This window comes from Orycteropus afer, unplaced genomic scaffold (genome assembly GCF_000298275.1).
Source record: "Orycteropus afer afer isolate SDZICR_OR568_19922 unplaced genomic scaffold, OryAfe1.0 scaffold00013, whole genome shotgun sequence".
Classification (NCBI taxonomy): domain Eukaryota; kingdom Metazoa; phylum Chordata; class Mammalia; order Tubulidentata; family Orycteropodidae; genus Orycteropus; species Orycteropus afer.
Window position 1 is genome coordinate 19,124,630 of NW_006921600.1, and position 26,539 is coordinate 19,151,168.

Genomic DNA, 26,539 nt, shown 5'->3' on the forward strand with positions numbered 1-26,539 from the left:
TGGAGGAAGTGGCATTTGGCTTGGTCTTTGAAGGATGGTTAGGATCCAGGAAGTAGAATTAATTATTGAGCTAAGGCATGAAAGCCAAAAAGCTAGGGATACCATTGAAGAATGATGAGAAGGCCACGGTCGCTGGACTCTAGAATGACAGACTGAGCAGTGTGGACTTTTCTGAATTATCAATAGAGGGCAAATTAATGGGGAGGCAGGGGGGACGTGCCATGATCTACTTTTCTGATGTTGAAAAAGTAGGGTATGTTCATCTCTGAAAAAAATTCAGAGACTGAGATAAACAAGAGACAAAAAATTACACCTGAAATTTAAGGATTTTTGCATACAGAAAAGGCAGGATCAAATAAGTGTTTTAAGAAGATTAATCTGACAGTGTTTGGTAGAATAGATTAGAGCAGGAATATGCTGACAGAAGGGAGATTTCTCAGGTTATTGCTGTCACCCAGATAAGAAGCAATAAAGGCTCAGACCCCCTGGTAACAGAGGGAAGAGACACGCAGTGACATGGATGTGCTCTCCATTTCTCTCAGTTACCACACAATTTCTCTACTATGGTCTACTCATGAGTCTTTAAATGTATTTACCTTTTAAAATGTCAGGGAGTCCCTAGCATTGAGGCACAAACCACGGTGCTCACAGCCCTAGACCTTGCCTTCCATACATACAGCTGGAAATGCCATCCACAGTGTTAATGAAGGCAAAAGATTACTGCTCCAGATTATCAAATGTAGGGCAATTTTAGGCTATTGAAAAGAACGAGTTAATTAAAGAGGGTAATAACCCTCTAAAGCACCCCACCCCTTGCTCTTTTTCTAGACTGCAGGTGGCCTTCTTTGTTACACTGGAGGAGACAGCTGCAACTTCTCTCCAGGAGCACCCAGCACTTTTTAGATGTGGTTTTCAGTCCCTACACAGGCAGTTGTCCTGTTTGACTTAGGGGAAACCAAGGCCCTGGAGGGCAGCAGAATGTAAGAGAAAGCATGCAGGCTTTGGAATCCATAGAGGCACTTGAGTTCTGCTTTGTCACTTACCAGCTGTGTGATCCTGCTCCAGATACTCAATATTGCTTGATCTGTGAAATGGGGAGGCCTATCTCATAAGGCTTTAAATACCATTCATATTTATATCCCCAGACTTTTGCACACTGGTTGGCATATAATAGATGCTCAATAAATATGAATTGTTAAAGGGATATGAGCTAATCAAAAGCCTTATGCAGATCCAGTCTCAGGAAATGCTGCTTTCCTTTTCTTTTCCCCTTCTTGGGAATCAGATGGTCTATTTCCATAGTAGTTCACCGTCTCAGTTCTAACCATACCCTATTCCATAGTGCAGTAAGAAGGTTGCATCGATATACACATGGACACCCCCCCAAAAAAAAACCCCAACAGTTGCTGTCAAATTAACTCTGGCTCATGGTGACCCCGTGTACGTCAGAGTAGAATGTGCTCCACAGGATTTTCACTGGCTACCTTTTTGGAAGTAGGCCACCAGGCCTTTCTTCTGAGGTGCCTCTATGTGGACTCAAACCTCCAACCTTTTGGTTAACTGCCAAGCACTTTAACCTTTTGCACCACCCAGGGAATCCTACAGACCCTAAAGGGTGTTTTTGCGCCCCCCCATCATATTTTCTTTTTCTTTCTTTATTTTATTTTTGTAGTGTTTCCTCCCCTCCCCTCCCTAAAGGGTGGTTTTAGATCATTCCAAATACAAAAAGGCTAAGAGGGTTAATCTCTCCTGAAACAACTAAGGCATCCTAAGGAAAGGAACCTGTCTGCAGTGCCCTAAATGGAGATTCCAACAGCCCCACATTGCTAGATCTCTGGGTAAACAGAGATTCAAAGTTGGCAGAAGTTTCTCATTATTCTTTATTAATTCCTTCTACCACCCCTCTACCCATTCCCCCTTCAACTCTGTGCATGCCACGTGAATTATTCCTTAGCTGCTGCGTGATTTGATTTCATCTGAGGCTGCTTAATGCTTCGGCTGTCCCTCGCTATGTTTATCTTATTGTTCCCCAGAACAATCAAATACTTCCCGTGCCCCTGGCAGCTTCATCTTGTTGCTGAACCTCCTTACCGCCCAAGTCAAGAGCTAGAGCAGCCTCTAAAGGTGGAGCCAGCCTAAGGCCTGGGCCCGGTGCTCCTGCATTGCTTAATGCAATTTTCCTCTTATAAGCTCTCATCCCTTCCCCATCCTTGGAACTACAAAGACCCTCCTCAACAGAAATAGAGCCAAGCTATCTGGCTTCTTGCTTCCTAGGTCTTGATATCACTAGCCCTGAGTGGTAAAAGGAGTGGCCCCAGGAATGGGGGATGCTGGTGGCCTCTAAACTGTGGAATTTATGTTAACCATAGTGAGGCATGAGGCAGATGCTGCACCTCTCAGTTCTATGAGTGGCATGGGTCAGTGATTGCTTGGCCATCCCTCCCTGCCCAATGAGGAGCAAAGAAGCCACAATTTAAGGAAAGAAAACTGGCCTCAGAGCTCCCATCCCACCCAATCTCTAGCAACCTAACCCCTAAACATTTACCTTGCTGATAATAAGTCCTCAACAAGCATTCCCTATATCCATTATCCTTATTAGCCAGGTTATTGGTCCTCACACTCCCAAAATGCAGACGTTCAGAGAACAAGTGGTTCCAGGACCCGTCCCCACACTCCAGGAGAAAGCCCTTCATGGCCTCATGACCTAGCCCTTTGACATTAGGCACCTCTTGTCATGTGCACCCCTCTGCTCTCCCTACAAGCCCCAGCTTAATATCTAGGGCAGATTCTTAACATGCACAGAAATAGAAATAATTGTACATGGAAATGTCAATCTGCAGTGTCAAAGCCCCGGTGATTGACCGACAACTCCCAGTGGGGCTGGTGCTGGAGGCGTCTGTATGTGCGTGGGAGTGTGTGCAGGAGGCTGGGGGGCTGGAATTCTCAAAGCTAAGCAGATCTTAGCAGGCACCTGCCTCTTCATGGACAGGAGGAACCATTGGTGCTGCCTCCCTCTTCCTCTCCTCTCCTAGCTCAGGGCAACATACAGGCCAAGTTGTACAGGCTCCTGCCTCCCCCTGCAATTATCTAAGCAGTTAGGGCCAGTCTCCCAGCCATTCTCAGGGGAGCCTCAGACTGCTGGGCTGTGACTCGGTATGGTTAGTTAACATTTCCACAGCACAGAGGGTGGGGTGGGGAGAAGCACCCGGGAAGTTGCTGGTTCTGTCTCTGTGTGTTTGTGTGTGTGTGTATATGAGTGTGTGAGCATATGTGCAGAATAGAGGGAGGAGGAATCTCAGAGACTGAATTTACCAAAGACTTCGATCTATAAATAATTCGGGTCATGAAGCTCTACAAAAATAAACTGCAGCTCGAATCCTCACTCTCGAAGCACTAAATGCACAGCTGCAGATATACTTGCTCATTAACTCACTCCCCTGTTCAGTCTGAGCAACATTAGGGCTTTTCTCCTTTCCCCTCTTGAAAAGTCAAAACGTGCACACACACACACACATACACACACACTCTCCTGTACCACACAAGCCAGAGTACTAAGACAAACAGAGATAGAAGCAAGTCATAAAGGCCCCTTCCAAAGTGAATTTGAGGACTTAAGGTGACAAGACCTGCGGAAATTGTTGTTGAGCCCTCAATAACTCCATGTCAAAGGTCTCATCCTCTCTAAATGCTCAGGTCTGAGAGACCAAGTTTCGAGGAAATCTGGGCTCAGACATAACAATAACACCTTTATATTTACATCGGGCTTTACATTTTTCAAAGAATTCACATTTCCACTCATCCTTCTCACCATAAGCCTCACCTGCCCCAAGAGCCTTCCCTTAATGGCCAGGTGAGATGCGGTCCCACCCCCCTGTTCATCTCCACTGGATCCCTATGCAAACCTCTTCTCACAAGGGGTAGCCATTGTCTTTTTGAAAACTGGTTTGATTTATTGTGTCTCCACCCCTGGAGTTTTCTGAGGAGATTCTATATCTTTTATCATATGTTCCCAGCTCTTAATGCGGGCCTAGCAAATGGTTGTTGGTATTGTTAGCTGCCATCAAGTCCCAAGTCATGGCAACCCCTGCACAATGTTGTGTACCGTATTTTCATTGGCTGATTTTCAGAAGTAGATCTCCAGCCCTTTCTTCCTAGTCTGTTTTTGTCTGGAAGCTCTTCTGAAACCTGTTCCGTATCATAGCAACACACAGGCTTCCACTGCAGATGGGTGATGATTGTGCGTGAGGCATGTTGGCCGGGAATCAAACCCAGGTCTCCTACATGGAAGGTGAAAATTCTATCACTGAGCCACCGCTGCTCCCCAGTGGTAAATGAACCTTGGACTGTCCTGAAATTCACAGCTATTAACTCATTTAACTCTCACAAGATCCTTCTTGAGTTAAGAAGGACAGAAGTTACCAGGACCTTTATTTGGCAGCTAAGAAACCACTATACAAACAAGTGAAGTGACTTGCCTGAAGTCATACAGCCAGTTAATGAGAAAGCTGGGATTAGAACCCAGCCCTGGGGACATGAGCCAGTCCTTCCCCAGCCTCTCTAATCAATCTCCTTCCTACTGAGAGGCCCAAGAAGAAAGTCCCCAATTCTATTGCTCTTTAGCGGCTCTTGTAAAATAAATATAAAAGTAAAAACAACAATAATAAAGTGATAATATTAAAGTGCCCAATCCCAAGTAAAGGCTCCATAATTTAGGACTAACTAGAGAAGAAATTGGGAGCTCTGGTAGCGTAGTGCCTAAGGCACTTGACTGCTAACCAGAAGTCTGGTGGTTCAAACCCACCAGCCACTCCTCAGAAGGAAGATGGGGCAATCTACTTCCGTAGTGATACTGCCTTGGAAACCCAAGAAGGTGTCGCTAAGAGTCGGGTCTGACTCGACGGCACATAACAACAACATCAACATCACTACGGAAGTAGATTGCCCAACCTTCCTTCCGAGGAGTGGCTGGGGGGTTTGAACCACTAGCCTTCTGGTTAGCAGTCAAATGCCTTAGGCACTACACTGCCAGAGCTCCCTCCATAGTGATACCACCTTGGAAACCCAAGGAGGGGTCGCTATGAGTCGGTTCCAGCTCGACAGCAGTGAGTTTGTTTTTTTGGTTTTAGATGTTTTTCTAAGGATTGAATGAGTTAATTTTGTGAAGTGCTCTCAACAGCACCTAGCACATTTTAAAAACTACATTAAGTGGTAGTTATTATTAAAATTCTCTAGGTAAGCCAGGTCCTTGAGAATTCACCAAGTCCATCCCACTGCCTTCAGGCAGGGTTGCATTGAAACCATGGTTGTTGTTACTCGTTGTTATGTGCCATCGAGTTGGCCCCGACTCATAGCGACCCCTCCTTGGGTTTCCAAGGCAGTATCACTAACGGAAGTAGATTGCTCCATCTTCCTTCCAAGGAGTGGCTGGTGGGTTTGAACCGCCAGCCTTCTGGTTAGCAGTCAAGTGCCTTAGGCACTATGCTACCAGAGCTCCATTGAGCAATGGATTTATTCTGTGTTAAAAGTCCTGCAAAATTACAGCTTCTTAAGAGTCTATGGGTGTTGCAAATGGTTAACATGTTTACTGCTCACCAAAAGATTTTAGTCCAGCCAGAGGCACCTTGGAAGAAAGGCCAGATGATCTGCTTCTGGAAGATCAGTTGTTGAAACCTTTACTGAACACAGTTCTGCTCTGACACACATGGGGTCACCATCAGTCAGAATGGATTCATTGGCAACTGAATTTTTTTTTTTTTTTTTTGCACATTTTGTCTTTTGCGGGTCTCAGTAAAGACTGTCACCCTCTCCTGTACCAGGTTGTCCTTTTGTTATCAACCTTCTGATTCTCATATGGCCCTGGTAGCTTGTGCCTGTCCACTGAGATCAAGCCATCCTAGAAAGGAGGAGCCCAACTAGCAAGGCATGTTCTGGTGGCTGGCATCCACCTGCCTGCTTCACCTTCCTCTCTGCCCAGCCTCCTGGCTCCTTCACTGCCCCGTTGGATGTTGGGAACTCTACAGCTTAAGTTTGATAATGTTATTCTCTTGCACAGGATTCAGATTCATGGCCTTTTTTTTTTTTTTTTAGGATTTGGGTGAAGATTTACAGAGTAAATTCACTTTTCATACAGCAGTTCACATATACTTTGTCTCATGTCTTTGACCAAAATTTACAATGCAGCAGCTCCCCTCCCACTTCCTCCCCATAGTTACCTCCTCCCAGTGTCCATCCCTTCATACTCTTCTGCACCCTGAGCTATTTCCCTGTGCATAAGCAGCCCTTCCTTCTCCCATGATTGTTCTCTCCAGGGCGTGTGTCTCCTTGAGGTAAGTGTTTAACTCACATGCCTGTACTTTGTTTGGCTGGAAACCACAGTTGTGGGTTCAATTCCAGACCTGAAGGGCAGCTAGGGGCCATAGTCTCAGTGGTTACACCAGGCTCCATTGGACCAGCAAACCTGGTCCCCACCTTCTTTTTTTTTTTTTGTCATGGCCTATTTTACTTTATTGTTCTTGTGGTCATTGGAACTTTGCCCTTGGGTCAAAAACTTAAAAGGTAAAGAGAGATATCACTTTGTGGGACATCACAGAATAGACTTAGCTGAATTTTAAAACCCCACTTTTCTTTTGGGACTCCTTGACAGTCCCCTCACCACTCCCCATCCTTTGTCTGGTAAGCATGAAGGACAACCTGCAACTCAAAATTCCTACCCAAGTCAGAGAAAACTGGAAAATCATATGCTTGAATTATAGTAGGACCCTTCTTCCTGGTTCCTCACTGGGCATCCTCTTCCCCTAGCCATGGACTTTCCTCTGCACGTAGACCTGGTTTGAGCCTCACTTCTTCCCCAACTGACTGTGTGCCTTGAATGGAAGAGCTTAGATGAGATGAGCTCCAGAGCCCTTGCAGCTCTGGCAGTTTCTAAGTCTGGGTATGCACTGAGCAGACTTCTTTTTCTATTGTCCAGAGAGGCTCAGAGAGACTAGGTAACTTACCTACAAGGCAAGAACTGAGTCAGGATGGAAACCCAGGAATCCTGAGTCCCAGACTTACATTCTGCCACTTTGGCATGTTGCCTGGAGGGAGCAAAGGGAGTTCAGAGAGGAGAGAGCTCTGCTGCCCAGTTGGCCTCCCCCGACTCTTGCTTGCCACCGCCTGCAACCACATCTTCCTCCTAGACCCCTGGCTTCCTGGCCCCCCATGCCCCATCTTCTCTGCCCTCTTGTAGCTACCTTGGAGGGTTATGCAAGCTTGTGGTAGTGAGAGAGGGAGTAAACAGGAAAGCACAGACTTCTTAGCCAATACTGCCCTTCTCTCCAAGGATTTAGAATGAATGAAATAGGATAGCTTAGTTCAGGTTCAGTACCAAGAATATTTTGCTCTGGTTGTGCTTTAGTTATGTAGATTTGATTCCAGCTTGAACTGGTTCATTAAGTGATGTTGGGAAGGTTAGAGTGAGGTTGCAGAAGGAGGGAAAAAAATTGTGATTAGGTCTTTGCTTCAGTAAAAAGGTAATGATTGGGATTAGTCCTGGCTGGGATGCAGCAGAATGTATGATAGTAAATTCTCTTTGACTCAGTCCGAGCCCTAACCTGGCCATGGGTACTGTTTAGGCCCAGGGATCAAAGAGGGAAGGACAGATCTATAGTACTACTCTGCTTTCCTCCTGGTTTGGTATTCAGGTATTTGGAATTTGAGAATTCAGGCAAGTGTCCAGACACATGGGGGGAGGGTGGCTGCTCCAGCTGGCAGGAACTTAACCAGTTTCCCTAGACAGGGAGATCATAGGCCAGGTCCAAGGGAGGGGTAGGTTCTACAGCTTCTGGAACTCAGGGAGCACTTTGAGAGGATCTAAACCCCCATGGGGAGGAACATTTGCCAGGGAGAGGGTGGTGAGTGGCTCTGAGACATTTCTCCTTCAGAGGTAGGTGCATTTCATACTCAGAGAAGAAACAGAGCCTTAAACATCCCATTTGTATGGAGATGGAAAACTGAGGTCAAGTCAACCAGAGATCATGACTATCACATATTCCCTTGACCTCCTGCAATAGCCCAAGAGCTGTTGTAAATAAAAAGCTACTACATTTCTAGAAGTGTCTCATGGAAATTTGGAGATCTGTCCATCTGAGGGAGTCTTTAAGTGGTCACTCTCACTGCCATCGAGCCATTTCTGACTCATAGTGGCCCCTCCTTGGGTTCCCAAGGCAGTATCTCTACGGAAGTAGATTGCCCAATCTTCCTTCCGAGGAGTGGCTGGTGGGTTTGAACCACTAGCCTTCTGGTTAGCAGTCAAATGCCTTAGGCAATATGCCACCAGAATTAATGCACTTGGCTGCTAACCAGAAAGCCCAAGGAGGGGTTGCTGTGAGTCGGATCTGACTCGACGCCAGTGAATTTGGTTTTTTTTTTGGGGGGGCATTTCAAGTCCACCCAGAGAGGTCTCAGAAGAAAGGCCTGGTGATCTACTTCTGAAGAATCAGGCTTTGAAAACCCCATGAAGTGCAGTACTGCTCTGACACACATGGGCTCACCATGAGTCAGAGTCGACTCCATGACAACTGGTACTGGTCCATATAAGGGAGAATGCCGCTTTGAATGTTAAGCAGAATCATTTTAATTGTGAAGTTTTAACAAGTAGAGACCTTCCTTCTTGCTTTTGCTTCACCATCATAATCAGAATTGCTCCAGGGTGGAGGGTTGTAGCCTCAGCCCCATAACATCCTCCCTGACGTCTTCCTCTGCCCTACAAGTGCAGTAAATGGCTCTCTGAACCCACCTCAGAGAGGCTGGCTTTAGTAACAGTTGCCAGTGCAACAGCTTTGAGCATAAGAAAGCTACCAGCCCGGTAGAAAAAGGGCAGGAATGGAGCTTAGGGGAAAAGGGAGAGAGCCTCACACAAAGCTAGGCAATCCACAAGGAGATTATCTAAGACAGGTGTGAGAGTGAGACAGGAAGCTAAGGGAAAAGTGTATTTGGTTTCATTGAAGTTGCCTCCTTAACTTCAAGCCAGAGTTCCCCAAATCACCCACAAAAATGATGGACACAGCTTCTTGCTCTAGGTCCTGATGCACTGTTTCCAAACCCGAGGTCTAGTACAAGGCCTTCAGGCAGGAATCTGCTGTTTCTGCAACTGGGAACTCCAAGGCCAGAGCTTCTCACCCATGCCCATTCTAGTCTTCCTAGTCTAGTCCTGCCCAACAGGTGCAGACCATACCCTGTCTCGGGGCACTCATATACGAAAATTCTCAGGACAGCTATTGTTGGGGAGTGCCTCATATGATTCTGACTCATAGCCATCCTAGGACAGAGTAGAACTCAGGATGGTAGAGGAATGTGAATGGAAGCCCTGGTCCCTCTTCCTCAACTCTACAATGAATAATGCTTTGATCCTCCCCACTCTACCAATAGGAGCTGAAAATACATCATCCTTATATGTTTCTTGGGACATTAGGCACCAAGCTTGGTTATTGGAATAAGTCATGGTCCCTGCCCTCAGAAGCTCTCAGTGTGGTAGTGAGAAATGGGCAGAGGCAAGGAGATGGTAGGAAGCTTTCATCTTGAAATCTTCCAGAGCACGAGTCTTTTGACCTCACTTTGATACAGCACTTTAGGTCCATGCTGCTTGTTCACAGTTCATGTCCTTTCAACAGCATTCTCAAGCATTCTCTTTTATCTATCACCAGCTATGTTACTAGCCTTGTTTTAGTCATCAGAGGTTTATAAGAGACATGGAAAACACATCCTTGCCTTCAAAATGTTGATGAGATTTACACACATATGAAACAATTAGAGAACAATTCAAGTAGATAGCCAATAAATGTTAGCTAGTACATGTACAATGAACAAGTCAATTGATTATAATCTAGGAAAAAAGGCATCTGGATGGGGAGCAGTCACTGTAGGCAGAGAGGTTGGCAGTAGGCTAAATGGTTCCAAGGTTTTGTGGATAAGGTGGGACTTAGCTCAAACTCCCTGCCACTGAGTCAAGTCCAACTTATAGTGACCCCTATCAGGTTTCCAAATCTGTAAATCTTTATGGAAGTAGATTGCCTCGGCTTCCTTCTGTAGAGCAGCTAGTGGGCTTGAACCACTAGCCTTCTGATTAGCAGCAAAATTCTGTACCCACTATGCCACCAGAGCACTGGGCCTTAGCTAGGGGATGTTTTAGTGGGCAGAGGGCAAAGACAAAGGAAAGATGTAGAGGATACTGGTAAACAATTGGCAAAAGTTCTGGGGGTAGGAGCACATTCAAAACAAGGACTCTTTGCCACCAATGTTTTGTAAGACCTTAAGGACCCCTTTTCTCTGTGTCTCAGTATTCTTTACAGGGGTTACACAAGATTAAAAAAACAGTTATCATCAAGTCAGCTCCAACTCATGGTGATCCCATGTATGTGAGAGTAACTGTGCTCCACAGGGTTTTCAAAGGTTGATTTTTCAGAAGTAGATCACCAGGCCTTTCTTCTGAACTGCCTCTGGGTGGACTCGAACCTGCATCCTTTCAGTTAGCAGCCCAGTGCATTAACTGTACGACCCTGGGACTTCTAGATAAGATTCATGGTTCTCAAGCTCCCTGCTACCAGCATCCTGGGAATTTGTTAGAAATGCAAATTCTAGGTTTTTACCCCTAAACCAAAACCAAACCAAACACAGTGTCGTTGAGTCGATTCTGACTCATAATGGCCCCCGTTGGGCTTCCGAGGCAGTAAATCTTTACAGAAGTAGATTGCCCAGTCCTTCTTCCAAGGAGTGTCTGGTGGGTTTAAACCACCAACCTTCTGGTTAGCGTCAGATGCCTTAGGCACTGTGCTACCAGAGCTCCTTTTATCCCCTACCGAAATCAGAAATTTTGGGGTACATTCCTGTAATGTATTTTAACAAGTCTTCCAGGTGATTCTGAAGCAGGCTGGTTTGCAACCCACTGGCCCCTGCCACTCATTAGATTCACCTGGGGAGCTTTTAAACGGAAAGATGCCTCAGCCCCACCCACAGAGATTCTGATTAATGCATCTGGCCCTGGGATCAGTGTTTTATAAAACTCCCTAGATGATTCTAAGGAGCTCTGGTGGCATAGTGCATAAGGCATTTGACTGCTAATCAGAAGGTTGGTGGTTCAAACCCACCCAGCCACGCCATGGAAGAAAGACTTAATCTACTTCTGTAAAGATTTTCCACCTCGGAAGCCCCAAAACCAAACTCACTGCTGTTGAGTCAATCCCAACTCATAGCGACCCCTCCTTGGGTTCCCAAGGTGGTATCTCTATGGAAGTAGATTGCCCAGTGTTCCTTCCAAGGCTGGTGGGTTTGAACCTCTAGCCTTCTGGTTAGCAGTTGATTGCCTTAGGCATTATGCCACCAGAGCTCCCAGAGGTTGCTATGAGTCAGAATCAACTCCATGGCAGTGACTTTAGTTTGGTTTTCTGGTTGTAGATGATTCTAAAGTGCAGCCAGGGCTGAGGACACTGGGCTAGATGATGTTCAAGTCCTTTCTGACTTAGTATACTGGGATGGACTCAGACACTGAGCCAAGATTCCTGGCTCACCAAATCTAATGAGATAGATTTGCAGACATTCAAGGGATGGATTTTCAGGTAGAGAGATCTTCCTAAAATCCTAAAATGTTTGATCTTTTGATGACTAGCTTGTTGGTGGTTTGTATGACTGTCCTACCATTCCTCTCACTTGTATAGATGGTGCTTGTCCTACCACAACCACAAATAAGTGTGCACAAGCACACTCATGCATACATACATGCATCACGAAGTGCTATAAATTTGTGTCCATGGATGTAGGAATAGCCATATGGGAATATGGTATATGTGCACACACAAATACACCCACTGTCAGAAACCCCAGACCCAGCACACTCAGGCTGCTTGGGAAACGATTCCTCTGGACTGAAGCTAGGCTATTTTAAATAAGTGGCATCTATCTGTCTTCCACACAGCCTCACCTAGTTCAGTATGGCAACTGGGGAGAGGAGCTTGCTGTTTGAGATGCTACCTGCCTCAAGGTGAGGCAGCTGACCTACAGGAGAATGCTGACTGCAGATACTGAAGACACCCTTGTTTCTTTCACAGATTCGAGCAGATGGTCCCCCTCATGGTGGGGTCCAGTATGAGATGGTCTCTGTGCTCAAAGACGGGAGCCCCATCCTCCGGGACATGGCCTTTTCCATTGATCAGCGCTACCTCTACGTCATGTCTGAGAGACAGGTAAGTCCCAACACCCTATCCTTCCTTCCTGAACCTCAAGAAGAGCTGATGATCCGAGGCCTTTGTTCAGTAGCTGTTCTGTCTAACAAGAGAGACCACTGGGCTTGCTGCACAGGGACCTTGGGAGAAGAAGGCAGAATCCCCGGGCTTTTGTGGGAACCAGAAAGAAGCAAACAGGGGCCAGCTACTTCCCGGAGGCTTGCTCTAGGCCACAGCCTCTGTCTCAGCATGTGATGAACAGCCCCGCAAGAATGGGCCAGACTGCACAGAGCAGCTTGGTGTGATTAGGAGGTAGATTTACTGCTCTCAGGCCCACAGAGTCTGCTGCTCAAGGGAGCCAAAGAGGTGTAAATAATCCAGGCCTCCAGGCTGGGCCCAATCCTGAGAGAGACAGACCCAAGATAGGCCCCCCACCTCCCCTCCCCCACAGGAGATAAAAATCTTGGCCTGAGTCTTAGACTGGTGCAGGGTAGAAGCTGGTCAGCTCTGGGAAGCTGCAACTATGCCTGCAGAGATGGAGAGCCCTGCAAAATAGATTCCTACCCTCTACTCAGTAACAACAGAGCAAGTTCCCAGTCCCTCAGATAAAGAATTATTTCCTCAAGTGGCCCAGATTGTATTTGCCCTCAATATTTATTAGAAGAGAGAAAGCAAATGCAGGGTGAGCCATGGAGAGAGGGTTTGCCAGATGAACAGAGATCCAGAAAGAAAAGCAAAGATCTTAGGAGAGGCGGATACATTCCATTCACTCAGCCAGTTGTCAAGCAGCAGCAATAATCTTGGCATTGTCCTAAACATGGTAAGACAAAGGCCAAAGGTGGAGAAAAAGGACTGTGGCTCAGTCTTGGCAGCCAAGGACACTGACTCACACTTCAGAAGGATGCTGGGGCTGGAGGACCAGCGAGCCTTCACAAGATCCCTCCCAGCTCGTGTGTCACTCTGCAAGGATTCTGGGTGTCCTTGATCAGCTTCACCCTTCCCATATTCTTCTTTGCCCCCTTTCTTTTCAAACATAAGGAACCTGAACTAGTAGAAGAGAGATGAGTGGAAGGAGCAAGGAAGAGGCAAATAGACACATGATACCATTAAGAGAAGCAGTGGTGCAGTTCTAAATTGAAAATTACTTGCAGATAGATGACACAAATCATATGCTAATGACATGCAAATCACATGCAGATATTCTTGAACCCACCTGTCTTTCTTACCTTCTTTCATGTGGCCCCTGCATAAATAGGTTCAGATGGGAACATGGTAGAACTAGAAGAGGCTCTGCCTTACCTAGAGTGGGTAGGACAGTCTGGAAATAAAACACTGGCCTGTAATTCCAGTAAAACAGTCAGCAGAGTCTGAGAGAACTCATTACTAGGTACCTCTATTCATTGGGAATAAAGTACTGGGAAAATATAAAAATGAATCAGACTTTGTTGTTGCCCTAATGTTGCTTACAGTCTAACGAGCAGGAGAGATCTCTGCCCAAACATCTGTAGTATCAGATTGAATTATATAAATGTTCTGCCCTTTCCTCCTATTCTTTGTTTTTAAGACAAAAAGTTACTTTTTTGACTAAAAATTTTAGATGCTTACCATACAAATTCAAACAATACTTACAGAGAAGAAAGAAGCACCAAGTCACAAATTTCTACTAGCCAGAATGTCACACCATGTTAACATTTGGTAAACACCATTCATTTCTACAAGAATTTATACAGATAGAAGAATAATGGATAGATGGCTACCTAGATAGGTGGATAAATGAATTGTCAGAGGGATTTGACAGATTCATATTATACCTGACATTTTTAAGAGACAATGTACATGGCAGGAACCAGGCAGGAGACTCTGGGTAAGAGACTCTCTGAGCCCCAAAACCCTACTGCTATTGACTCGAATCTGACTCATGGTGACCCCATAGGACAGAGCAGAACTACCCCATAAGGTTTCCAAGGCTATAACCTTTATGGAAGCACACTGCCTCATCTTTCTTCTGTGGAGTACCTGGTGCATTCAAACCAATGACCTTTTGGTTAGTAACCCAATGCTTTAACCACTACACCATCAGAGCTCCTCTCTCTGAGCCCAGTTGAGGTGGAAAAGCAGAAGAAGCAAATAGGAATGACCCAATGAGACCTTGATGAAAGTGAGAATATACTGAGGCATATATTATAGAGGCAGATCTTTTGCTCAAGTGGTATACTTTTTGAAATTGTATTCAAAATGAGGCCAAAGCAGAGGGTCTAGGTCAGGGTTGGAGGCTGATGTGTGGGCTTCATGAAATGAATGACCTTTTGAAGTTATGGCTAACCCTGCCATTAACATCAGAGCATCAGAGTGGTCGAACCAAGTGTCCTCATAGTGTATTAGTACACAGCCTCTCCTTAGCCCTCACCTTTTGCCTCATCTTCCCATTTCTTGTTACGCCTGCATACATTATAGGGCTTCCATAGTAGCTAATCATGATGAGCAGACAGAAGAAGAGTAATGGGTTTAATGCTACAGAGCTGTGTCTTGTCAGGTGAGATATTAGTAGGGGAGCTTCCCTGTGCCAGGTGGAGCTGTGTTCACGGGGCAAAGTCTAAGAGGGATTTGTGGTAGAGCTCTGAGCCCTGTCACCTGGATAGCCATAAATTCTGTAGAAATAGGTAGCCAGGTGACTTAATCAGGGGCTGAGTCCAGGGATGAGGGCCAAGAACAGTTCAGGAGATCCATCTATCTGAGGCTGAGCATCTGAGAGCAGAGAGTATTCACAGATAGTTTGGACCTTGTAAAGGAAATGCGTGGCAAGAGAACAGTCAATGAAAATGGAGTCAGATGACTTGAGTTCTAGGCTAGCTTTTGCTATAACAGGTAGTACGACTCTCTCTCAGGTTCAATTTCTTCCTTTCTAAAATAGAGGGCTTGCATCAGATAATAGGATAATCTCTGAAGTCGAAAGCTCTGAATTTGAATTCTATCTCACCCATTTTGTAGCTGAGTGGCCTTGGACAAGTCACTTGACATCAGTGTGTCAAGGTCAATGTGGGCCTCACCTGAGACAATAGATGGGAAATTGCTCTCTGCACTGCCTCACACATCAGACAACTAATCATCATTATGGTGCTATATGATCCCTTCCACCTCTCATGACTTTTTTATTCCATTGCTCAGGAATGCCGAGAGGCTGTTTCTGAGAGTGCCCGCTGGAAATAGCTTGTCTCAGAGTCTGTGAGTGTTGGTTAGAAGGAAGATAAGCAGCAGTGTGGTAGAGCCAATAGGCCTCAGGCTGAGCTAGGAGGCCTAAGGCCCCACCTGGGTGACCTACCCCAAGTCCCTCAACTTCTTAGGGACTCGGTTTCCTTACTTTCAAGAGGGAAGTGATAAATCTAACTCTAAAGTCTCTTTCAGATTTGATAGAGACTTGTTGTCTAAGGCTGTGGAATTAGGGCTTTTCTTCTCTAGAAGACAATGCCAAGGGAAAAATAGACAGACTTGAGGTTAGACCAAAAGAAGAACTTTCTGAACAAGAGATTTGTGAAGCAATGTGAGCCCATATGAACATCTCCTTTGAAGGGTGAACACTTCAGAGAGGATAGGAAAGCTTATGTGGTTATGGGTAAGTGTATTCCCATTTTGAGTCAGTGATATGTAGACCACCTTGGCATTCTCTAAAAGTCCAAAGACCATATAAGGCATCATAATGATGGGGTTTATCACTTCACTTTACAATAACTATCTAGACAGTCTGTTTTCATCCCTGTTATCTGTACTGTACCCAACCTTTTCCTTTGTGTTCCTCTGTCCCCTCCCTAAATATATACCCATGCTATCAAGTTGATTACAGCTCATCACAGCCCTATGTGACAGAGTAGAACTGTCCCATAGGATAGCCAAGGCTGCAATATTTATGGAAGCAGACTGCCTCATCTTTCTCCCATGGAGCAGCTGATGGGTCTAAACCGCTGACCTTTCAGTTGGCAGCCAAGCATTTAACCATTGCACCACCAGGGCTCTCCCTGTTTTGTCCTTGGGGCCATGGACACACTGTGAGAGAAGAACCCAGGTCTCAAGTTCTTCCTAGAAAGATTTTAATCTTCCCACAGATCTGGAACAAACTCACATAGCTCTCTCCCTCCTTCTTTCTCTCTCTCCTGCCACTCCTCTTTTAGAGTTAATTAAATGTAATTAAGAAATAGGACTAGTAAGAAGTGTTGGGTCATTAGTGCCACTGCCTAACAAGTCGATGTTAATGGACTGTTAATAGATCTAAGACACCAGTCCCAGGGGAAAATTTGGGAACTGATTCCCCCATCCTTTTAATTGCCCAGGCTCTCCACTTGTAGGATGCCCAGCTCTGCCCTAGAAAGTCCTCCCCAGCTTCATCATCACTGACTCAACAGATGTTATGGGTGTGAATACAAGTCAATCCCATAGCCTCAGTGTCTAATGGAAGTCAGACAGTGAGTCCAGGAAAAATCAGGCTACCAGCCAAGTGAAAAACCAAGCAGCAACAGCAAGATGAAAAGAAACTTGATAGCCCCGGTTTCCACCCAACTTGTCAGGCTGGCCACTCCCAGAAAGGGAATATAACTCTGCAGTCAGGGTAGATGGGAAAAGAGTATAGGGATGGAAGCAATTATTCTATTTTATACTTTAATTAGTTTGAATTAGCAGAGGGAATAGAGGCATAAAATGATCCAGTGAAGGGTGAAATGGAAAAAGAGAGTCACAGTGGAGAATGGCTCCGTGCAGGCCGGATAGGGCCTTGGGAACAGAAAGGCTGGCTAAGGGTGTAAGTGTGTTTGGGTGGGTGGGCCATGAAATGTGCTCTCTATTTAAGACCTGGAAAGGTAATACAGCAGAGTGGTTAACAGCTGGAGCAGGGAAGTCAGGCAAAACCCCATTCAAGCCATAGCCACTTATTAGGTTTATGGCTTTGAGAAAGTTATTTGACTTCTCTAAACCTCAGTTTCTTGATCTGTGTAATGGGCCTAATAATAGTAACTGTTGAGAGACTACCTAACACTGCACCTGACACATAGTCAGCACATTCAATAAGTGGTAGTGATTATTATCATTAGTAATTTAGGAACTGATTCCCCAATCCTCTTAGTTGCCCAGGCACTCTGCTTATAGGATGCCTTGCACTCTATGAGAACTCCTCTGGGGCCCCAGAGAGGGCTGGGAGCCTCTCTATTATTGAATTATAGCTGGGACATAGTTCTCAGTCTCAGGCATTTGCCTCCAACCTGCCGTTCCTGCCACTCCTTCCCAAGGGATGCTTCGGAAGCCTCTGGCCTGGCTGATGCAGCATCAGGCTGAGTCACTCATAATCTGCTATTTATTTTAAAAAATCCAGGAATGTGCCCAGCAGACTAAACAGTCCCGCTCCCCTCAGTACACACAGAGGGAGCACTAGGCCTATGTGTGAGGCCCAGGAGGCTGATAGAACAGATATCTGTGGAGAGAGGGAGGGGGACCCTGAGCCTGTTCATAACCAAGGTCTGTCTGGCTAATGTGAGGACACCCAGCTAGAGAGGGACTATCCATCAAGCTTTTCATTTCTGGCCTCTCCAGGTAAGTAAGCCATGTCTCTAGCTCATTGCCAAAGTGAGGCTGCCATTTTCCAATAGTGGGTACCCAGAGCCTAGTTCTGAAGATACTCTGTGTACCAGTAGCTAAGAACTGGTTCTGATTATCAATTGCTACGTAACAAATGTCAAAACTTAGGGGCATGAAACAGCTATTTTATTATGTTCGTGGACTGTGGAGGTAAAAAATTGGAAGAGGGTGCACCAAAGATGTTTTATCTCTGCTGTACATTCTCTGGGGCCTCTCCTGGGGTGGCATGAATGGCTGAAGGTGACTAGAATGCTAGGAGGCTTCTCCTCATGTATCTGGCACCAGGGATGAGATAATTAGAAAGTTAGGATCAGCGGGGACTGTTGACTAGCAGCATGCCTAGACCAGGCCTCTCTGTGTGTCTTGGGCTTCCTCACAGTATGGTGACCTCAAGGTATCAGACTTCTTACATGGTAGCTTAGGGCTCCATGAGTGAATATTCCCTACAAATAAGGTACACACATTATTGTCTTCTTTATGACTTAGTTGGAAGTCACATAGTTATCTCTTCTGCCATACTTGATTGATTGAAGTAGTCACAAGACAGATGTAAGAGGAAGAGACAACCTTTCAATGTAAACAATGTCAGAGAATTTGTGACCATGTTTTAAAACCACCACAGGGACAGGTTGGATTCTTGTTCCTAGTGCTGCCCTGCTAACTCACTTATAACCATGCTTTTTCTGAGCACATATTATTAGTGTTCTATCTTTCTAAACTGCACCTCTCTGTAAAACAAGGAGAAAAGCCAACCTCTAACAACTGCGCCATCCCCAGCACCAAGCACTGAGGTTCTGTTATGGATGAAGGAGACAAGAGTATTCTTTATTCAAACACAAGGTTGTGTTGTGAAAAGGAATAAGGATGGGAAAGCCCTCCCATCAGTTGGTCAGTGATGAAGTACTCACTGAGCCCCTACTGGGGTATCCAACCCTCTTCTGGGCATAGTGAGTAGACTCAGCCTGCTAAAACAAAACCAGCTGTCATGATGACCCCATGTGTGTCGCAGTAGAAAACCTGCTCCATAGGGTTTTAAAGGGTCTGATTTTTTGGAAGTAGGTCACCAGCCCTTTCTTCCGAGGTGTTTCTGGGTCGACTTGAACCTCCAACCTTTCTGTTAGCAACTGAATGTGTTAACCCTTTGTGCCACTCAGGGACTCCCACCCTCAGAATTGTCAGGGATGGTTTTTTGTTTTGTTTTGTTTTTGTGATTTGGGTGAAAGTTTACAGAGCAAATTCATTTTCCATACAGCAAGTCATATACACTTTGCCTCATGACATTGGCTACGATTTCCCACAATGCAACATCTCCCCTCATACTTCCTCCCCATAGTTACCTCTTCCCTGTGTCCTTCCCTCCATACACTCCTGCCCCCTGAGCTGTCTCTCTGTGCATACACAGCCCTTCTATTCTCCCATGACTGCTCTCTCCAAGGAATGCATCCACCCCAGTGCAAATATTCAGCTCAGATGCCTGTCCTTTGCCCAGCTGGAAGCCACAGTAGTGGGTTCAATTCCAGACCTGAAGGGGGATAGGGACCATGGTCTCAGTGGTTCCATCAGGCTTCATCAACCCAGCAAACCTGATCCTTTTTTTTTTTTTTTTTTAATGATTTTGAGTTTTGTTCCACATTGTTCTCCCACTCTATCCAGGATCTCCTACATAGATCCCCCTCTGAGTAGTTGACAGTGGTAGCCAGGCACCATCTAGTTCTTCTGGTCACATAGTCGCGTAACCTGAGGATCATATGGTGTACCAATTGCTTGGACTAATTGTTTCATGAATCTTTGGTCTTCATTCCTCTTTGCTCTGGATGAGGAGAGACCCATCACTGTATCTAAATGGCTGCTTGCAAGCTTTTAAGATCCCGGTCGCTACTCGCCAAAGTAGGATGTGGAACAATGTTTTGTGTAGTATGCCATGCCAGTTGAGCTTGATGTCCCTGCAACTATGGTCCCAAGCCCACAGGTCCAACTACTCACTCCCTTTGGATACCTGGCTGTGACCAAGAAGTGACTACAACCTTGTCCCTTGTCAGCTCTGCTATATACCAATATACTTGTAGAAATATTGTCTGCCAACTCTATACATGGTCTTGGGCACACTGCCCCCTGCATAGACATACCAAATAGTTCAGCCTGTCCACCCATCTATCAACCTGTATATCCATGTTTGCCTTCACTGACAACGCAGTACTGTATGTGCAAAAGGATTCATCTTTGTTGTCTGTACCTTCCATGCACCTCTCTATATCTTCCTCTTCTTCAGCATCACCATGTTGATCACTCACATTTAGTACATTGCCCTTCTCTTCCCCAAAATCAATACTTGTCTCTACCTGTCTAACAGTGTTCCCTCCCCTCCCACCCCTGATAACCAACAAAGAAAATTTCCTTCCATATATAAACCTTTGCTTGACTTTTTACAATAACAGACTAATATAATATTTGTCCTTCTTTGATTGACTTATTTCACTCAGCATAGTGTCCTCCAAATCCATCCACATTATGTGGTGTTTTGCAGATGCTGTGTTATTCTTTAGGGTTGCATAGTATTCCATTGTGTGTATGTACCATACTTCAGTTATCCATTCTTCTGTTGATGGGTACCTAGGTTGGCTATCTTTTGGCTATTATAAGTAGTGCTGCAATGAACATGTGTTGTTGTTGTTGTTTGCCATCGAGTTGGACCTGACTCATAGCGACCCCCTCCTTGGGTTTCCCAGGCAGTATCACTACAGAAGTAGATTGCACAATCTTCCTTCCGAGGAGTGAGTGTACATATATCTGTTCATGTTCTGGCTCTCACTTCTTTAGGATATATACCTAGTAATGCAATGGCTGGGTCAAATGGTATTTCTAATTCCAAATTTTTAAGGAATCGCCATACTGCTTTCCACAGTGGTTTTATCATTTGACCATCCCACCAGCAGTGTATGAGAGTCTCAATCTCTCCACATTCTCACCAGCATTTGTTATTTTTTGTCTTGTTGAACTTTGCTACTAGTGCTGGGGCAAGATGGTATCTCATTGTTGTTTTGATTTGCATCTCTCTAATGGCTAATGATTGTGAGCATTTCTTCATGTGTTTGTTGGCCGCCTGAATACCTCCTTCGTGAAGTGTCTATTCATGTCCTCTGCCCATTTTTTAATTGGATTATTTGTCTTTTTGTTGTTGAGGTGTTGGAGTTTTCTATACATTCTAGATATAAGTCCCTTGTCAGATATGTCATTGCCAATTTTTTTTCCCCAATCTGTAGGTTCTCTTTTGCCTCTTTTGAAGAAGTCTTTGGAAGCACATAAAAATTTAATTTTTAGAAGGTCCCATTCATCTAGTTTCTCTTCTGTTGTTTGTGCATTTTGGGTTATGCTTAGTAGTCTATTTATGCCATATATTTGGGCCCCTAAATTGGCACCTATTTTTCCTTGAGGAACTTTATAGTTTTAGGTTTCACATTAAAGTCTTTAATCCATCTAGAGTTAGTTTTTTGTGCATGGTGTGAGGTACTGATCTTGTTTCATTTTTCTGCAAATGGATCTCCAGTTTTGCCAGCACCATTTATTAAACAGACATTGTCTTCCCCATTTAATGGAGTTTGGCCCTTTGTCAAAGATCAGCTGACCATAGGTCATTGGATCTATGTCTGGGTTCTCAATTCTATTCCATTGGTCTATGCGTCCATCATTAAACCAATACCAGGCAGTTTTCACTACTGTGGCTGTATAGTGGGTTTTGAGATATGGCAGTGTGAGACCTCCTACTTTGTTCTTCTTCTTCAATAGTGCTTTGCTTACCTGAGGTCTCTTTCCTTTCCATATAAAGTTAGTGATTGGTTTTTCCATATCCTTAAAGAATGTTGATGGGATCTGAGTTGGGATTGCACTGAATTGCACTGAATTGTTTTGGGTAGAATTAACATTTTCACAATGTTCAGTCTTCTATCCACGAGCATGGTATGTTCTTCCATTTATGTAGATCTCTTATGGTTTCTTGAAGTAGTCTTTTATAGTTTTCTTTGTACAAATCTTTTCTGTCCCTGGTAAGATTTATCCCCAAGTATTTTATTTTTTTGGTAGCTATTGTAAATGGTATTGATTTCCTTATTTCTTTTTCAGCAATCTCTTTGCTGGTATAGAGGAATCCAACTGACTTTTGGATGTTGATCTTGTATCCTGCCACGATGCTAAATTTCTCATTTACTTCCAATAGATTTTTTATTGAGTCTCTCGGGTTTTCTAGGTATAGGATCATATCATCAGCAAATAGGGATAATGTGACTTCTCCCTTACCAATCTGGACGCCTTTGATTTCCCTTTCTTGCCTTATTGCCCTGGCTGGGACTTCCAATACAATGTTGAATAGAAGTGGTGATAGAGGGTATCCTTGCCTGGTTCCTGTTCACAAGGGGAATGGTTTCAGTCTCTCTCCATTGAGAATAATGTTGACTGTTGGTTTTGTATATATGGCAGGGACTGTTTCAAGTCCTCAAGCCTAACTCTGACCTGAGGCAGAATTTCCCTCTATATTATCTCCAGTTTCTATTTGTTTGAGCTCTTCCAGTACTGGGGAGCTCACTTGCTACTTAGGAGGCAGCTCTTGTACCATTGTGAGGCAGCCTTTCACAACCATTAGAAGACAATGTCCCATTAACTGCTAATTCATATTGTATAGGTATGGAGGTTATAGGATTTTGGAGGTAGGCTTTACTGAAGATACTAAACATTAACAGAGTCTCAAGAGACAGCTAAGGAAGCTCATCCCAGAGCATGGATACCTCTCCAGGAATCCTCAAAGAGCAGGTTCTCTGTGCCATTGTTGAAGGAGGTATTTTGAATGCTATGCTTTGGGAGATGAGACGGTTTACTATCAGAGCCAATAACCTTGAATAACGGACAGGAGCACAGCTCAGACAGAGGTCAAGAATTGTGGTTGTCCAACAAGAATGTTTAGCTCTACCAAGCCTGGAGTAATAGCTTGTACCCCACCTTCTTGGGTCCCAGACCATTTCTGAGAGACTCCAGAAGTTGTATGTTCAGCACCAGCATGTGAACAAGATCAAGCTGGACCTTGGGAAGAACCAAGCTTGTTATTCTCTGAGGTAAGGATTCTCCCCCTACACTGCAAATAAGGATCACCCAGGAACTGAGGCAAACACACCTTCCTGGACCCTATCTCTGGACATTCTCATTCAGCAGGTTGGGCTCCAGGAATTGACCTTTCAAAATAGCTGATATTTATTGAGCACATGTTATACATACATGCATACATATATATATATATATATATATATATATATATATATATATCAGGAACCCCAGGATGGTACAAACAGTTCACACACTTGGCTGCTAACCAGAAGGTTGTAGTTTGAAATCTACCCAGAGGCTCCTCAGAAGAAAGGCCTGGAGATCTACGTTTGAAATATCAGCCACTGAAAACTCTATACAAATCAAAAAAACCATACTCACTGCCGTCAAGTTGGATCCAACTCATAGTGACCCATCCTTGGGTTTCTGAGGCGGTATCACTACAGAAGTAGATTGCCCAACCTTCTTTCTGAGGAGTGGCTGGTGGGTTCGAACCACCAGCCTTCTGGTTAGCAGTCAAGTGCCTTAGACACTATGCCAGTTTTACTCTGACCTACACACGGGGTCATCATGTCAAGTTGGAGTTGCCGCGACAGCAACTGGTGTGTGTGTTATGCATCAGATGCTATTTTAAGTGCTTTACACATATTATCTCATTTAATCTTCACCTAATCTTATCCTCATTTTACAGAAGAGAAAACAGATGCACAGAGAAATTTGCTAGCTTACCCAAAGTTACACAGCTAGTAAACAGCAGAGATGAATTTGAAGCTAGACATATGGTCTGGATCCTAAGCTTGTACTGTTCACCACTCTGCTGCCAGTCACCCGGTGTTTCTGATGAATGTGTTCCATGAACACACTTTGAGAAACAATGCTCTGAGAAAATAACTGCCCAGTTCCCTGTCTCCCAGGGCCATGAACCACAGAGCATCAGAGTGGTTCTAGAGAGAGCCCCAGTAGGTTAGCCATTTCTTTCAGCAACAACCAAATCCAGATTCATCAGAATTGGTTGATTTCCTAAACACAATAGAGAAGTGCCAGTAGCTGTAAAGCTTGCTATTGATTTGCTAAAGGTTGTGCAAGTCATACCTGACGTCCAAGTAAAAGAACGTGGACCCTAAAATGGCTTCTGGGAAGTCTTTGAAGGGCTCCATCAGAAGCAGGATTTACACTGCCTAAAAATTGCCCAATGACATTCTGATTTTAAGCAGCCCTCCCAGACCATGTCCCACCTGCCAGTATTATATCAGCCTGCTCAGAAAGTGGTCCTTTCCAGTGATCCATGGTCAGTATGTAAGGCAATGTTAGCTTGCCACCATGGAGTCCAGGAAACTGACTTTTAACTACCCCCGTGTAATTTAGAGGAGTTCTGGAGACATGGTGCCTAAGGCTAACCAGAATGCTAACCAGCTGCTCTGAGGAAGGAAAATGGGGCAATCTACTTCTGTAAAGATTTACCACCTCAGAAACCCAATGGGGACCACTATGACTTGGAATCAACTTGATGGCGGTGAATTTGGTTTTGGTTTTTGTGTGATTTAAGAGAGTTGAGGGAAGGAGAACTTTGCCCCCGGAGCTGTTAGAAACAAAAATTAGTTTGAAAGATTGTGATGCCACTCTTCCCTTGGAGGTCTCAAGTGTTGGAGAGACACATCTCCCCTCTCCCCCACCCCTTCCCTGGACTAGTTGACTTTCTTAAGCAGGATAGGAGGAGGGACAAAGGTCAGGTCAGAAGTCTCCAGCCCAGCTTCACTAGAGAACGAATTTTTATTTCCTTGGTTTGGAGGAGGCCCTCTCAACTACTGGCTTGGATCGAGGACCAAAAATAAGAACCATTTTCAAACTATTGTGATGCTGCAGAATAGTATGTCCCTTACCTGTGGCTAAAACTAGTCAACTACCCAGCCCCTAAGGCACCCAAAGACCTTGGGGAAGGGAGAGAAAAGATGTGTGGAAGCACACTTCCAGATGTCTCTTGTTCATTTATTTTCACATCTCAGATCATTATTTTGATAGTGCACATTTGTTTAGTCCAGGCGATAAGGCTTCCCAGGTCGCAAGCAAAGCGTGCCAAGGTGTATTTTTACAAGGGAGATGCAGTCTCAGTAACAGGAGACCTTCCTTCTGCCTGGGCCGGGGAGACCTTGGCTGAGCCGTGAGGGAGGGCGAGCATGCTGGGGGTGGGCAGGGGCTGTAGTTGAGCCTGAGGGACTTTGGGGGAGAATTACAGAGTTTGCGGATTAGGAAAGTGAGGATAAGCGAATTTCTGCTGCACTTTTGTTTTAAAATGTGTCATTTTCAATCCACACCTCTGAGGCACATGTGTTTTTGGTTAAGGACATGGGACCCCAGTCTAGCCCAGAAGCTGAGCACTTGATATTGATGTTTTTCCCAAAGGTAGGGGAGAAACCCTGCCTCCTGGGGGAAGGAGGTGCAGGGAGCAATGACCACCCCAAGCCTGGGTTTTTATTTTTCCCTTTGCTCTTCCCCCATTCCAAAACCTCAGGGAACAAAAAGGCTGACAGAGAGCTGATTCCTGGCTATTAATATTCTCATTGGAACATTTTTCATAAATATTTTCACATGAGGAAAAGGAAATGCAAACCTACCCTATTAATCAGACGCTTGGCTTATTGTATCTGAGAGAAAACTCCAGCCTCTTATTTTAAAATCCTTTGGTTTGGAAAGAAATGATTGAACACAATGCCCAGGCTGGGAGAACTGATGCCAAAAAAAACTCATTTCTCTAAATGGGTAGGGGGCTGGAGACTCCTTTCTAATCCTGGTGAAGATTGGATTTCTCTTCCTGAGTAGGTACTGCTGAAGGCTGACACTGACTGCCTGGAGTGATGATGACCCTGTGACTAAGAGATGGGAAATCATAGTGTCACAGAACCACCAGGGACCACCATCCCCTTATTTTAAAGATGAGGAAACGGGTACCTAGAAAGGGGAGACACTTGTCTAGGTCATTCTCTGAATGACCAGCAGAACCAGGCTTAATCCTGACTAAACTAGCCCAGCCCCACATTCTTTCCCCAACTTAACAACTTTTTCACTCAGTACAGACAAAAAAGAAAGAGAAATGAAGTCCTGATACGTGCTACAACATAGGTGAACCTTGAAAACACATTGAGTGAAGTAAGTCAATCATAAAAGGACAAAGATTGTGTGATCCCACCTATATGAAATATCCAGTATGGGAAAATGTATAGAAACCATAGTTTATTAGTGGTTACCAGGTATGAGAGGGAGGAGGGAAAAGGGCAGACATTACTCAGGGGGCACTGAGCTTCTGTTAAAAGGGACAGAAAAATTTGGAAGTAGATATTGGTAATGGTTGCACAATATGATGAATATAGTTAACGTCATTGAATTGTACACGTAAAAGGTACTGAAATGGCAAATGTTTTAGAGATACATCCACACAAACACACACCAAAATTGTTTGAAAAACTTTACTTAAAAAAAAGAAATTTAAGCAACTGGACCCAAGAGAGCCCCTGAAGATGTTTGCAAGGGTCAAATGAAAATAAGGATATATTTGCATATCATTCACATGCATAGATTCATTCATTCAACAAACCATTAAGTCTCTACCATGTGAGCTGTCCACTGATGAGTCATTTGCATATACA

At 44.7% G+C, this 26,539-nt stretch overlaps 1 protein-coding gene across 1 annotated transcript in view; it reads left to right on the forward strand.

Annotated features, from left to right (window-relative positions):
• PLXNA2 (plexin A2) overlaps positions 1-26,539 on the forward strand; it is a 249,759-nt gene that overhangs the window by 78,775 nt on the left and 144,445 nt on the right. The window contains exon 3 of the mRNA XM_007953098.2: positions 12,081-12,215. Coding sequence (XP_007951289.2) covers positions 12,081-12,215 — 135 coding nt within the window. The remainder of the gene's footprint in view (positions 1-12,080; positions 12,216-26,539) is intronic.